The sequence below is a fragment of the Perca flavescens genome, chromosome 19 (genome assembly GCF_004354835.1).
Source record: "Perca flavescens isolate YP-PL-M2 chromosome 19, PFLA_1.0, whole genome shotgun sequence".
NCBI lineage: Eukaryota > Metazoa > Chordata > Actinopteri > Perciformes > Percidae > Perca > Perca flavescens.
In genome coordinates, this window is record NC_041349.1 from 13,908,272 (window position 1) to 13,923,667 (window position 15,396).

General features: G+C 42.5%; 1 protein-coding gene across 1 annotated transcript; it reads right to left on the reverse strand.

Moving 5' to 3' along the window:
* Window positions 1-14,094: 14,094 nt before the first annotated feature.
* Window positions 14,095-15,165, reverse strand: gpr185b (G protein-coupled receptor 185 b). The gene has a single exon (XM_028563639.1). The coding sequence runs from the start codon at window positions 15,163-15,165 to the stop codon at window positions 14,095-14,097; it is 1,071 nt and encodes a 356-aa protein (XP_028419440.1).
* Window positions 15,166-15,396: the final 231 nt, after the last annotated feature.

The window sequence follows — 15,396 nt, forward strand, 5'->3', positions numbered from 1 at the left end:
CATGATTTCCAAATTCGAAATTCTCATTCCCAATTTCCTAATCTGGGAGACAAAATGCATCAAAGTCTTATATTTTTTACCAGAGGCACAAAAGGCCAAGATTTGAAATCAACCTTGTGTGTCTATGGCTACTGGCTTGTGAGAATACTTCATTATGTGTTAAAAATGTGAGAAATGAATCATGTTGTATAGAATTTTGGCAGGGCAGCCTGTAAAGTATAACTACATTTGGGGTAATGTAACATAGACAATGAAACAAAAGAAAACTGTGTATTGCACACTAAAACCAACTGTAAGCAAGTATGCATGTAACTATAGACAATAAATGGTGAACAAAATGTTTATCCTGTTTATCCTTTTTTTTTATTTACATCTACATTCAATGTATTATTATATTTCCCCCCGTTCTTGTGGCGTTGATATTGGCGAACTGCTGAATCCTTATTTCCTTTCACACTGAGGTTGTTGAACAGTTGCTGTACACCCCCTAATCTGTGATACACCTATACAACATATATAATGAATACTGTACGTACAATGGTGATGCCATATTTGTATTGATCTATATTAAAAAAATATATAATTTGTGACGTCAGCCCTCAAAAGCTTTATAAGCTCATTTGAATGCAGCAATTTGTACAATTTCTAATAATTTGTCTGGAGACTGGTGCAGGACTCTTATCTCCTCTGATTTGTAGTTTAATGAAAGAATTAGACACGCTTCATGCCCATGTAATTACATCATGTGAACTGATGCCAGGAGAAAATGCATGTTTATTTATATTAGTCTTATTTATTGACGCATTTTAAATCCAAAAAAGTGTCCCTAGATTAATTCAGCAGTGTCGGTCATCTCATAACGATGACGTAAATCCAGCGATCATCACTCAGTCGGTGTCAACATGGTTCATTCCAGCGCCGTGCTGTTCTGGGCACTTGGCAGGGTGGAGGAGGAACCAATGGGTGCTGTTTCAGAGAGAGGAGTCATTTTGGGGCACAGATGGTGACACAGCAGAGAGAAAGAGAGGTCAGTGGAAAATACACAAAAAGAAAAACAGCACATAGTAATAGTGTTGAGAAAACATGTTACCCAAAGTGTATTAATCAGAAAAACACCGATGACTCAGTTTAAAAATCGAAGAGTGCAAAATATTTCCAGCTTCAGATCAGCTTTAGATGCACATGATTTATCTGACGTAAAGGATGCAACCAATTTTCACGATGACTCGCACATATTTGAGTTCAGATGTTTGATTCTTTTTTCCTGTGGAGAGAGAAATGACATTCACCACTGACTAAAATGTCACCTACTTTTATAAATTGATATGACGGCACAAACGTAAAGCCAGTTAATTGCAATAGCAGTGAGTGACATGAGTCACTGTTGGCAAAATAATTGCATAGTACAGACTGGATCCAGAGTTTGAGAGACACTGAATAATTATGAGATTAAGATCATAACACTTGACATGTCTTAACTTAGTATATAAAATGTTTTTTGTTTTTTTAATGACTGCTAACCATTTTACAGTACACGCATTCATTTCCCAGCTACATTATGCAAATTAAGCTGTAGAGACCTGTTACAAGCTTTGGGTGTGTAATCTATCACAGTAAACATTAATTAACATTATTTTTTTCAAATGCCCAGTACAGTCCCTTAACTAAAGTTATTTCACCTTAAAGGGATAGTTTGGATTTTTTTTCTTCGTATCAGATATTACTACCTACAGTAGATGGCGATCGGCACACCCCCAGTTTAGAGAGGCAGACAGGAGTACTGACACAGAAGCTAATCAATGTACTGCTGTGGACGGGGGGCAGCACCTAAACCTATTTTAAACACCTTAAAAAAAACTATATAAGTTTACGTGTATGCTATATTTAGAATATTCCGCTTTACTATGCCGTCAGACAACACTTTCCGACAGGGAACTTAAGCTGTTATTTGTGGTCTCTTTACAGCCACCACACTCCTTCGACAAAAAACGTAATTTGACCTCGCAGAACACGGGAGTTGCTGCTCTACCAATGCTTTGATCGGTTAGTTTGTGTTATTGTGTGACTTTGAATGAGTGAATCCGAACCAACCCTTTAAAACAGCCGTCACACAATAGCACAAACCAACTAACTGAACTATCCCTTTTTAAAGAGAGATTTACATTACAATCCACCTTTGGACTTTTTAACAGTACTCTTTAACAGTATTTAAAATGGCTACTTTATTTTGCTACCTTTTGTTGCAATGAATCCTGCAGGTAAAAAGGACTGACATGTTGGAAGATTGCTCGGCTGATGAAATGTGAGTTTAAAAGAGACGTACATGTGGCTGGGTTGGCTCAGTGGGTAGAGCAGGCGCACATAAGTTTAGAGGTTTATGCCTCGACGCAGAGGAACAGGGTTTGACTCCGACCTGTGACGATTTCCTGCATGTCTTCCCCCTCTCTCTCCCATTTGTCACCTGTCCTGTCCATTAAAGGCAGAAAAACCCCAAAAAAAAATCTTGAAAAAAGAGACCTACATGACACACCTGCTGAAATGACGCCCCCCCGCCCTCCAGAAGTGAAAGCTTGGGTGAAATGACCCAGAGACAGCTGCAGAGGTGGCACTTATTGGTGGACATTTGCTGTGAACTACTCACTAGGAACCAGGATCCCTCCTTTATGCTGGGTAACTCAAGATCACAGGGAGGTAAGTCAAAAAGGTTGACTCGGGTTAAGATTTCAGTTCATGATTGCACTAAGATTTCGGACTTCTTTAAAGACAAATTATCGAGATGAGTTACTCTTTGTGACGTAATTTGCATAATTATGATTGTAAAGTTCATTCTTTTGCACAATTTGGCTTAAAGGAGAACGCTGGCCAATTTTTACGTTAATCTTTGATCGCTATACGTATGTGAGTAGCCTACTGTCGATAGCAAAAAAAAATAAAAAATGAGCAGAATCGGTGGTAGCAACATGGAGGTGCTGCAGCTAATGCTGAGAGCTCCCACTTAGCTAAAACGCCAGTTTTGGGGGCATAAGATAAAGAGTGCCTTTGTGCCTCTTAACAGACACAAAATGCAATTAAAATGTCTGTGCAATAATGAACAGGGCCCTTACATGACAATAAGATGCGTTTTCAACTCAGACATTGTTTAAATTCACCTACCCTCTTAGCTGCTAGCTGACGTATGGGATGAGTGAGTGTGTTCAGTCCGGCTTCGGTAATAATCAAGCAGCAGTTCCGTGCACTCAGCGTGTGTATTTGTAGCATATATATCCATTTTGTGTGTGAACAATCTGGCGTTGGTGAATGGGAGTCTCTTAATAAAAACACGTTAAGGCTAAATAAAAGAAGCCCAAACATTGAGCCCTGAGGAACTCCACATCATGTTTCTTCACTTGGATATAGGGCTGGGTGAAAAGGCCAAAATCTTCCCAATAAAGCTAATTTCATATCTTGATAATGATATATACTGTATAACGATATGTTTTCTAATAATAAAAAAAAAAAAAAAAAAAAAAACTACATGGTAAAGCCTATTTTTTTAGATTAAATACTTGACAAATGAAAAGTACTAAGTATTTTCTCATTTCATGAATGAACTTTAGTACGTAACGTAAAGCGTCGTCCAAATGACAAAAAATGCTGTTGCACAGTTCGGTCGTAACGCAGTTTGGCCGTTGGTTTTTCAACATCACGATAGTTACGATATAGGAAAATATATACAGTACAGGCCAAAAGTTTGGACACACCTTCTCAGTCAATGTGTTTTTTTATTTTCATGACTATTTACATTGTAGATTCTCACTGAAGGCATCAAAACTATGAATGAACACATATGGAATTATGTATTTAACAAAAAAGTGCGAAATTACTGAAAACGTCTTATATTTTAGATTCTTCAAAGTAGCCACCCTTTGCTTTTTTTGATAACTCTACAAACTGTTGGTGTTCTCTAAATGAGCTTCATGAGGTAGTCACCTGAAATAGTTTTCACTTCACAGGTGGAGTAACCATTTGAGATTGTCTACTTACATAGACAGGGCTCAGTATAGGTCTGTAGATGCTTATCGCAGATGTTCGGCGAGGCTTGATTGCTGCGCTCCTCAAAACATTAGGCAAATTACATAATGGTTGGAGACCATGGTTAACTAATTGCAGCAAGTCTGTTGCCAAACCGCTGAACGTGCTTTTAAAGAAGCTTGTTGGCAGAGCATCAAGGCAGCAGGTGGATGGCTAAAAGATGCTGTTCAATTTCTCTGAGAACTCTGTAGTATGTGCTGAGGTTGTGTATTTCAGTATTGTTAACCATGTCATGTATACTAAATCCCTTCTATGTGATTTCTGACGAGGACTTTTTTTTTATATGGCAAAGTAGCCTTAATAGACAAGAATGAATTTCATCCATGACTTTAGATTTTGCACTAAGTAAAGGTCGGGTTTTGTATTAATTGTTACTTCCAGTAGCTACCAGCTCTCTCCATCTTCCTATAAAACTAACAGCTGGAAGTCTCTCAATGGGTTGTCAAGGGAAATGTAGGACATCACATTACTGTCACTGTGACAACATTCAAAATAGCTCTTGGAATAAGTGCTGTTGCATGGATGATGTGTAAATAATGTCCGGTTCACATTAAGTGCACTCATGGATCATTTCCTTGCCCCATGGAGGGAAATAGTCTTCACAATCAAACGTTGATTAACATTTTAGATCAGGGTGAAGAGGAGGAGGACAACAGATGCAGGAATATCACCACCTTCTGTGCATTTTTTTTTTTTTTTTTTTTTTGCAAGTACATGTAGGTGATTTGCAGCATCCTGCAGCAGATGGTAGAGAGAGCCTTCTGACTCATAGAGAGAGAGAGAGGGAGAGAGAGAGGGAGACTGACAGGAGGGCTGGGAGAGCGATAGAGTGGGTATATGGGTGAGGTAGAGGAAGATGGAGATGGTAAGGTTGGAAAAAGGGGAGAGAGAGGGTTGGCTTCGTGCTTCTTTTGAGGGAGCTGCTGTAGTGACGTAAAAGAAGTGAGGTGGGTGTGGGTGGATGCTGCGTCCCCCCCCCCCTCTCATCTGTCTTCGCAGTACTTACTTCTGGCCATATGGTGGAGCTCTTCCCCTCCATGTAGAGACCACATAGAGGGGAGTCAAGGAGTGGAACACACACCCATACAGCCTGGCGAGCTCATGTAGTTCACACTTTCATTGACACGCAAGCAGATTTGATTGATTAAAAGGTTAAAATTCTCTCCCACACACACACTCACCTGCGTCACAGATTTGGATGACTGAAATCTCCTGCTGCATTGTTAATTATTTATTAAGAAGTGTTAGTGTGTGTGTGCCCCAGTACCCCACCCTCACACATACCCACAGACGTACTGTAGCACCCTTGGGAAAACATACATCCACTCACATGCATGGCTAACAATTGTGTGTGTTTTGTGTGTGTGTTGTAGGCTTTCTTGTGAAAATGCAACCTGTCACTAGAGAAACACACAAACACACACAAGTATACACTATCGATCCTCCCTCAGCCGTTTTTGCACTTTCCCTCTTCCTCTGGGCTTCATTTTTTTTTTTTTTACTTTACATGAATGTCATGTGTGTGTGTGTGTGTGTGTGTGTGTGTGTGTGTTCCTGTTTGTGTGTGTTGCATCTTCTCTGATTGTCTTCTCCCTCTTTCTCTTCTTCACCTCTTGCTCTTCCTCTTCTCACTCACTCTCTCCGTTTTCTGCTGTTATGCAAGCAGGGAGTGGTTCAATAATTCAGTGGCGTCTTTTTATACTCGCAGGCTTTCCTTAACACTACAGTGACCTGCGATGATCACTCACACACTCACTCCCAATCACCACACACACACTCGTAAAAAACACCCCCACACACAGACAATGTCACGCAAACACACACACACGCACACTGACGTCACTGGATTGTCTCCATTCCAGCACACAGGAAAACACACAATGTTACAACTTTCTCCTTTTGTTCTTCTCCGTTTATTTGGCAAATTATCCTCCACTTTTTTTTTTGCAGTCTTTTTTTTTCTTCTTTCTCTTCTCATTTATGTACAGTAGTAAAAAATAAATCTTTCTCTTCAAGGTTTTACATTCGACATTTACAAGTGCAATGTGTAACATGTCCACCTTATAAAGTGCATTTGTACTTTTGATCGTAACCGACTGTTTCACGACACAAAAAGAGGATAAATGAAAGGAAATACAGTAGAAATTAAAGAAACGAAAAAAAACAACACATGATCAGGTCTGTGACATCACAGTATCATTACCCAATAACACCTTCACCTTGAGGATTTAACACAAGTGATGCTCGTGCACACGTGGCGCTTCCTCGTCCAGACCAACAATATCGATGCATAAAACAATGTGTTTTCTATGAAGGCCATACTCGGTCCGATAGAAAATTAGCTCTGTAATGGTTTTTATTTTTTATTATTGACAATCTCTGCTTGCCTGAAGTGTTGCCAGGTTGTAGTTTACAGAGGGAAAACGTTAGCCTAGCCTAGCCTGACTAATGGTCGAGGGGGGTGCTTAGTTGCTGGAGGCACTCGCCCGGGTCCCTGCTTTTAAAAACTCTTGTGTTAATACTTGTGCTCAGGAGAAACCAAAAAAAAGAGAGAGAGGGACTCAAAAGGATGGATAAGGAGGTGTAAAAATAGGTGAGTGCATGCTTGTGCAAAGAAGATGAGACTTGAGAGGGAAAGAGAAAAAAAAGGAAGAAGATGCAGTCTACAGAGCAAAGGTTTGCTTCTGCGCTCAGGGAGGGAGGGTCGATTTCTTCTTCTTTGCTACCTCCCTTTCCTCCTTTTTTTTCTGCTGTTCTTTTTTTCGCTCTTTTTTTTTAATCTGCTTTCAGGGTAACTATTTTTAGACGGAGCCTGGCCGACTCGCTTCCTGCAGGCCAAGGATAGCAAAATGTTAGACGAGAGGAAGAGACGAGGGAGGGGAGAAGAGCAAAAAAAAAAAAAAAAAAAGAGAGATTCGGGAGATGAAGGTGTAGAGTCTGGCAAAAGATGGACGGAGGGAATGACTGGAAAGAGAGAAATGACATGAGAGAGAGAGAGAAGAGTGAAGGGAGTAACAAAAAAAAAAAAAAGCCATGAGGACAAAGTGATGGTAAAAAAAGAGAGGCATGTGCTTGAAACGATGGAAAGAATGAGAAGAAGAAAAGGGAATGGGAACGAACACGTTTGAAACGGAAAAGAAGACGGGGGGGAATGGGGAGTTGTCTGCAAGATTGAAGAGGAGGGAAAAAAAAGTAGTTAGAAGGATGCTGAGTGGGAGGAAGAAGTGAGAGGGATGTTAGTGAAAGACGGAGGAGGAAAAGAGAGGCATGTCTTTGAAACGACCTGCTCTCTGAGACACGACTCAGACAAAAAATGACGTCACTGGAGACCTGTGACGTACGACACTGCCACGCACCGTCCCCTCTCTGACTGTCCCACTGTCGCGGAGTCTTTTTATGGGAAGAGAACGGTTCCGATTACTGCGATTTAACAACGTTATCGTCTCTCAGGATGTTGCTGCTGCAAAGCCGACGTCACAGAAGAAAAATATAGAGTTTGGATTGGTGAAATTGGTCTTTTTTTTTCTGTTGTCTGGTGATATAGTCTCGGTATGGTGATCTACTGTATAATATCAAGGTCAAGTACCCCCCCCTCCCTTCTTTATCCTGTTGCTCATAGTTGCTGTTTTTGAACATGCATTTTTGTGTGTATTGTTGACCGATTTACTGACTCGGACTTCAGACTCCACTGATGAGAATCACCCCTCTGATAAACGTGTATGTACACAAACCAAAAACAAATAAGACACTAGAAAGTCGAAAAATATGGCACTTTTTCAGCATATCTGACACACAACTCGTTTTTTTTTTTTTTTTTCCCAAAGAAACTTTTGACATTTGTGTATAGGAAGAACACAGAAGAAGAGGAAGAAAACACACGCATACGCGCACACTCACAATAAACTCATGCTCACAGCAGCGACCATGTCTCGTGACTCATGCCCTGATGAACATTACAAAAATATACATTTCTGTACAGCATTGCATAATAAAAATAACACACACACACACACACACACACTTGTACAGTATTTCTTTTTTTTTTTCTTCATTTAAATTGAATTATAGTCCTGTATAGCGGCTGACAAAACCATTCTGCGTGTGTTTGTGTTTACAGTGAGAGTTGGTTGAGTTATGGTTCATTACAATTGGCTATGATCCCGGGGAGAGAACACACACACACACACACACACACACACACACACACACACACACACACACACAGTGAGTGGTCGATCCACTCCTGCCCCAGGAATGGTTGACTCTGAGTCGTGGCATATTCACAGATGAGTATTATTAATTGTTAAAAACAATCACTACGTAGTTGGATGTGCCAGATGGGACCCGTCAGAGACGTTGTTTGAAATGATGTGTAATGCTGCTGGAGTTAACACTGACTTCAGATCAGCTGTTCAGTCCCTCTAGTTCCAGCTGAGCAATGCTGGATTTCACATTTCAGTCAGCGCATTCGTAAAACGGCTGATTTGTGGTTTTTACTTTGGGGCTCACGATTCCCTCCAGACTTGGATCAAATAGAGTTTATTTCCTGAAAGAAAATTCCAAATAGTTGGCATTTTACTGCCAAAGGACAAAAAATAGTCCCAAAATGGCCCAAAAACATTTATTTTTAAGTTTATCCTTATCAGGTTTTAAAGGGAGACTAGAAGTCGAACATTTTCCTTATCCCACAGATGAGTATATTATCCATTGATCAAAGTCAAACTCCGAAAGCTGACTTCACCTTTAAAGGCCATTTCACACCCGAAAGTGTTACAACCAAATATTTAAGTATTTGGTTCTAGACACTTGGTGAGCTAACTATTAACTCGCAAGCTAGCCGACAACATCCTAGCACTCGCTGGTCCCAAAAAAGGGCCGTCCACACTGAGAACAACCTAAATTTCTAAAAATATATCCTTTTTTAAAATCGTTCTAACTCAATTGGATGGCAGAGCCCGCAACACAACTATGACGACAACTGCAGCGGCGCAATATATCGTTGGGTTCCCTTTCGGAGCGAGAATAGAAACGCTGACAGCCAATCAAAATATAGCCGAATGTATTGATGTCCTCTTTGATGATTGGCGGGATACCAACCATCACATTGATGTTGACTCATCCAAAAGTAGGGTCGGGCATCGTTTTGATTTTAACAATTCCGATTCTTCCTTTCGATTACGGTTTTTATCTACTCTCGATTCCGATTCTTTGAGGGGTAGGAGTAGAAACTGGTCACATGCTTATTTCACAGATAAGAGAGAGGGGGGGGGAGAATTGTAGATTCAAAGGTGATTTATAGTTTCACCGGGCTTTTTCAACGTAAAATAAAGCCCCACTAGAGCGCCGATTACTGTGCTCCATGGCTGCAAATAATGATTCCATTGGAATCTTGGATCAAATAGAGTTTAGACTGCGCAAATCAAATAGAAATAGACCCAACCTGGCTGCAAATAAAATTCGCTGCCGCTACGGTGCGTCTAGATTTCTAGGCTACCGATTCCATTGAAATAAATAGATTTTGCTGGGATATTTTTTCCATTTGAAGAGTTTGTGTGACTGAGCTTCAAGTGGAGCCAAAAGCTGGTGACTTCCCATGACTAAAACCTTTTTTGTCACTGAGATAAGGCACAGCCGTCTGTCGCAAACAGAGGCTAAAACGAAACCACGGAAATACATTTCTGTTCAATCCAAGTCTGATTCACGATCCTAACAGAATCTGAGTTTGATCCATTTTTTTAATAGGGAGGTAAAACCGAGGGACAGCTTGAAAGCTGCATCCAGTAGGTTAGCATTAGCCAAGCTAGTGCAGATTCTCCATCAGCGTTAAACGGCTGTTTTTATTAGATGCCGGATGTGACGCTAACCTCACCTGAAATGTAATCTGTGTGTCCCATCTAGTATCTCCAAACACAGGTGACTAAGCAAGTGTCACACGTCATTGTGCGTACAGGAGGAGAACTGTGTGCCATCTGCATCAGATTCCTACGTGAAATGGATTTAATTATCTCTCTGGGATCGAGGAGTTTGGTGAGTCACGTCACCCACGGTGCTGCAGTTCACCAAAGCTTGCCAAAAGTCCCAAAACTCCATCCGTCTCATGTTTTTCAGCCTCAAGAGTAATTGAAAGTATTTCACTTAATAACTGATGCAAGTCTTTTCCCGTTAGGCAGTTCCGTCAATGCATTGATTGAGCAAAAAGAGAGAGAGAGCGAGAGAGGGAGGTGGTCGACTTGTTTAACAACTTTCAGATGTTTTTTTTTTAACTCTTGTATTATAAAATGAGACATCTAACATTAAATAAAGCTAATTTTAGTGAGAAAAAACGTATTGCAAGATCTCTGTATGCAAACCACCGTCTATAAATGGAAATGGAGCATTTGCTTCATATTTAGGTTTGTCCTACTTCCTCGATTCGCTCCTGCTGAAATGTCTTTTGGAGGAAAAAAAATAAAAAAAACAGCCAGCCAGTCAGCCAGGCCACATTCCCATTAAATACAGTACAATGTGCTATTTGTTGCTTTTGAAATATTGACTTTGAGTTATTCTACAAACCATTCAGAGCCCACCACCTCCGTCTTTCTTTCTCTCTTTTTTTTTCTACATTGTGGCTTTTTGTACACAGCAAAATAAAGTTGGACGTTATTGCGAAGGAGTTTTTGTTCCAATAAGGCCAAAAAGAAACAAAAAAAAAGACACAAGAGACTCTGCCTTTTCAAATAAACACATTGACAGAGTAAGTGTAACTGTTGTTCTGCCAACAAAACGACAACTGATTGTTTGCTGCTGCCCGAGGAAAATAGAAAAACAATTCTACTCTAAGTTTTTTAATTTACACTATAGAAAAAATCTTAATACCTGCTTCTCCTGAGCGCCATTTTTAAAGTGTGTTCTTTGCTGTTGACCATTGTTGTGGTTTATTTGGTAGACAGCGTTGAATTTGGAAGTGACTCTGTCAACATGCGTTTTCTTTTTCTAGTATTGAGTTGAGTGCCTTTTTATAGATTGAAACTATACAGTTTCTATGAACTATTTTCCCAAAGCCAGAACATCTCCCACTCATGTATATTGGCAGCGCGCCAAGCGCTTAGTCATGGTTCCTCTCGGTGAGGTTGTGCGGAGGAACGCAAGTGAAAACTATCTCCGTAGATCATTTCAATGCAGATAGAGGTTGGCAATGAATCCCCCTCTCCTGCTCATCCTCACTCCATCCTCTGTACATTAGGCCAATTCCCGGCGCCATTATCACCGAGTTGTTATTAACATTAGCTGGATTTAACTTCCATGATACCCTTTCAGTAGGAAACGACTTCATCCTGATTGGGTGTGTGGTGGACGTGACCTGAGGTTACGCTAAAGCGCGTCTCGCCTGGCGTTTTTTATTTCACGCCACGTCACCTCGCCTCTCTCGCTTCTCATTAACCCGCCGAGCCTTCAGAGGGGCCCCCGGGGCAAAGCTGCACTGCTTATTCGGGTGTGTGTGGTGTGTGTGTGTCTCAATTATCCAGCTACTGCCGGTAGGGAAGTGAAAATGGAAAGCGTAAAGCACAAGCCAGAAGAATTTAGACCATCTGATGCTCATGTTTTACAGTATTATGATAGATTTCTGAATACATGTTGTTCATATCGGCTTTTGCCATTTCCCCTGAATATTCCTGATAATGGGACTAAAGTATTTAATGTGGTTTTTTTTTTTTTTTTTTTTATTCCATAGCAATGGAAAAACCATCCAGTCTACAGTTTTTCGCAGAACTATGGCATTATCCACGTACAACTTGAATGTACTCTAGGAAACCAAAGCCGTCTACATGAAAAATGACCTATTCAATATGGATTGCGCTCAGCTCTTCCTCCTAGCTAATGAATAATCAATCGGGCAATGGCGTTAGAATGCTGCCTCTAAATTTAGAGCTGAAAAGGCGTTCTGCAGATGCAGATAAACGTCCAGGTCCCCCTTTTGCGTGTGAAAAACATCAGGCGCTTTCACCTTGCACATGTCGCAAGGCTTGCTTTACTGGCACTCCTGGGGCCATACATTGCTCTTCTCATGCATAATTAGTGCTGCTGAGATACAAAAGAGGCCAGAGAACGATGGAGGATAGAGAGAACAGAGTGGTAGTCGCGCTATAGGACCTCAAGAGGATATTTAAGGATAATTTGAGCATGACTGGAGGCATTTTCTGTAGTCCCTAGCTATTTTTAAACTTCATTGTAGAATGATTTTCAGTGTTTAATTGCCTTCATTGGAACTGTTTTATTAGTCAATATCTTTTAAAGAAAACATAAACCAGTATTGTGTAAAATGAGGTGTTACCATTTCATTTCACATACTAGCTGGTGAAAGCATTTTGATTTGTCTTGATTGACTTTTTGACATTAGCTACTCTTTGATATCGTTCCCGGTGGACAAGCAGAAAGTGGAAGTGATTTCCAAATGTGCAGCTCTTCAGAAATAAAAGCTGCTCTCTGAGTCACAGTGATAGACTTTCCCTTTACTGGCCAAATTAGACACATTGGGATGTTTTGTTTGTCTTTTCAGGACTGAATCAGGTGAATTATGCAGTTCTAGCAAAAAAGGATTTCAAAATACCTTAAGCCATCATGTATGCATGGGAAAAAAAAAACGTCAATTGACACTGAATGTATTGCAGATGAGCAACCAAACGCCACCGGAATGGCCCTTTAAAACCCATCTCGAATTCCCTATCAAGATGGTGTAGAGCACAGCGTAGCCTACTTTCAAGCACTCTCACCCCCCCCCCCCACCCCCACCCACACCACCACCCCCCCGCCCCGCCTCAGAGAGCATTCCCAGGGTAGCAGGCTGCGCTCTGCAGTGGCGCTGTCCTTGGTGCTGAATTCAGCTCTCTCTGCTTTCACAGTCACGGCACAGAAGGCTGGCTGAGTTTTTCTTAGACGGGGAGCAGATTTGATTTCATCCCACCAAGGAAAGACACGGTGGCCCAAATTTGGATATCCCTCTCTAGGTTTTGCAAACTAGCAGTGTTATCTGTGCATTAGGAGCCGGGTAGATTAGATTAGAATTTTTAGGGGGTGTGATGAGGAGCCGTTTCTCTCAGTTGCGACAGTTTTATTTTTTCGCCAACTTGGCGCACTTGTGCAAAAATGTGTTTGACAAGATGCAGACTGTGCTGTTGGCGTTGGGAAAATGGGCCCAGTAGACCACCGATGTCAGTGAACACCATCTAATTTCAATCTCAGCGCATAAGAATGAATTATTGTTGCACTCTCTGTCTATGAACTCACTAATTACTGAATCTTCATCAGATCAAGGGGAACATGGTTGTTACAGTATGTTCAAGGGAGGAAATATTCTTTTTTTTTTTTTTTTTTTGTTTTTTCTGTCAGGAGATGCCTGCAAAGATAGCTCATTGAGAATACTTAAGGTCATTCGTTGTCTATATTTAGCTCATTGTATTTTTACCCCACGCCACTTCATTTCAAACACGTCAGTTGAAACACATACAAGTATTTTAAGACCGTTTCCCTCCTTCTGATCGCATAACCATGCAGTGTTGCCCAAGTTTAGAGATTTGAGGACCCCGCCGTCACATATATGCTACTCTTGAGAAGTAGGCCTTACTCCTCTCAGTTGAAAAAGTCAAAAGACGCACCCCAGCCTCTCCTACAATCACCACGAGGACACCTCCATCAGGTTTTTTTGCAGTTGGTTTCACGTCGCATCCATCCCTCTGTTGCTTTTCTCCAAGCCACGTGATCTGTATTAGCTCTATCTTTTTTTTTTTTTTTTTTTTTTTTTTTTTTTTTTTTTTTTGTGGACCACGCACTGTCCTCGCTTCTACACGTTCCACTGCCACTTTCACTGTGGCCAGCCGTGCGTTCGCCATCAGCCTACCGGCCCTGATATGAAGAGCAGAGGAAATCTCTTTCCTCAGCCATTACCTTTCGCCTCCTGATCTCTCGTTCCCCAGTTCGTCCTCTCCCTCCTACGACCCTGATTCGCCAGTCGAGCGGCACGCCAGACAGAAACCAACCTTTCCCCTGCTACACATCGCTGGAGGTCCTGGGTCTGAGCGAGAGGTTGGACGGGACGCACCCGCAACAGGCCATCCACAGCGACTTCTGGATGTCCGGGTTTCGGAACGCATAGATGATGGGGTTGATCACAGAGCAGCAGGTGGCTGGGAGGACCGTGGCGTAGGTGTATATTACGGGGTAGCTGGAGTCGGCCACGATGGAGTACATGGCAAACGGCAGCCAGCACGCCCCGAAGGCACACAGGATGGCCGACAGCGTGGAAACCCCTTTGGTGGTGGAGATGGCCACAAACTGGTGCTGCACGGCGATCTGCTGCGCGTGGCGGAAGGCGATCTTGCAGATTTGCAGGTAGAGCTGCATCATCAGGGCGAAGACGAGCAGGAAGGTGACGGCGAGCGCCACGGCGTTGATTTTTGTGACGGGCCAGCAGATGCTGCACGTGTACTCGTCCCGCAGACAGTTCCAACCGAACGCCGGCAGCAAGCCGAGCGTGAGGCACAGCACCCAGATGAGGGCCACCATCACGTAGGTGTAGGTGACTGTCCGTTCGGTGTGATAGGTCAGGGCGTTGTACAGCGACAGGTAGCGGTCCACCGTGATGGCGAGAATGTTGAGGATGGATGCCGAGAACGCCGAGATGAGCAGTCCGACCGACAGCAGCGTCACAAACTCCACCGAGCTGTCGACCAAATAGGTGAAGACAAAGTTCAAGATGAGGCCCAGGCCGGCCAGAAGATCTGCCACCGCCAGCGATCCAATCAGGATGAACATGGGCGCGCGGAGCGTCGGCGTGTAGAACAGCACGGCGATCACCAGAGCGTTCTCGCAGGAGATGAGAGTCCCCGTCACGCAAAGCGCGATATCCCAGGGGTTGACTTCCTGGACGGCGACAGCGGTAGTCGCCGGCTGGAGGTCAGGGGTCAGAGTTCGCACGACGGGCTCAGAGGAGGAGTTGGAGGGGTCCTCGGCTAGGCTCCAGGAGGTGGAGGAGTCGAAGGGGTCGAGGGGGGAGGAGGAGTTGAGGCTGCCGCCGCCGCCGCTGCTCATGGCTGCTACCGCGGCCAGGGAGAGAATCATAGCTGGAGAAACAAGAGAGGAAAGGGTAAAAGGGAAGGAGGGAAGGGGGGAAAGTAGAAGGTAAAAGGGAAGGTGGGGAGGAGGAAAGAAGCGAGTCAAGGAGTGGAAGGATAAGTAAGTTCAGAGGAAAAGAAGGAGTAATTTATCAAAGTTTGAAATGGAGAGAAGAAAGTGGAGAAAATAAAAAAAAAAACGGATGGAAAACAGACAAGAGTAAGAGGAGAGGAAATG

Excerpts from the sequence above, each read along its gene's own strand:
- gpr185b (XM_028563639.1), bottom strand. The coding sequence starts at position 15,165 with ATGATTCTCTCCCTGGCCGCGGTAGCAGCCATGAGCAGCGGCGGCGGC.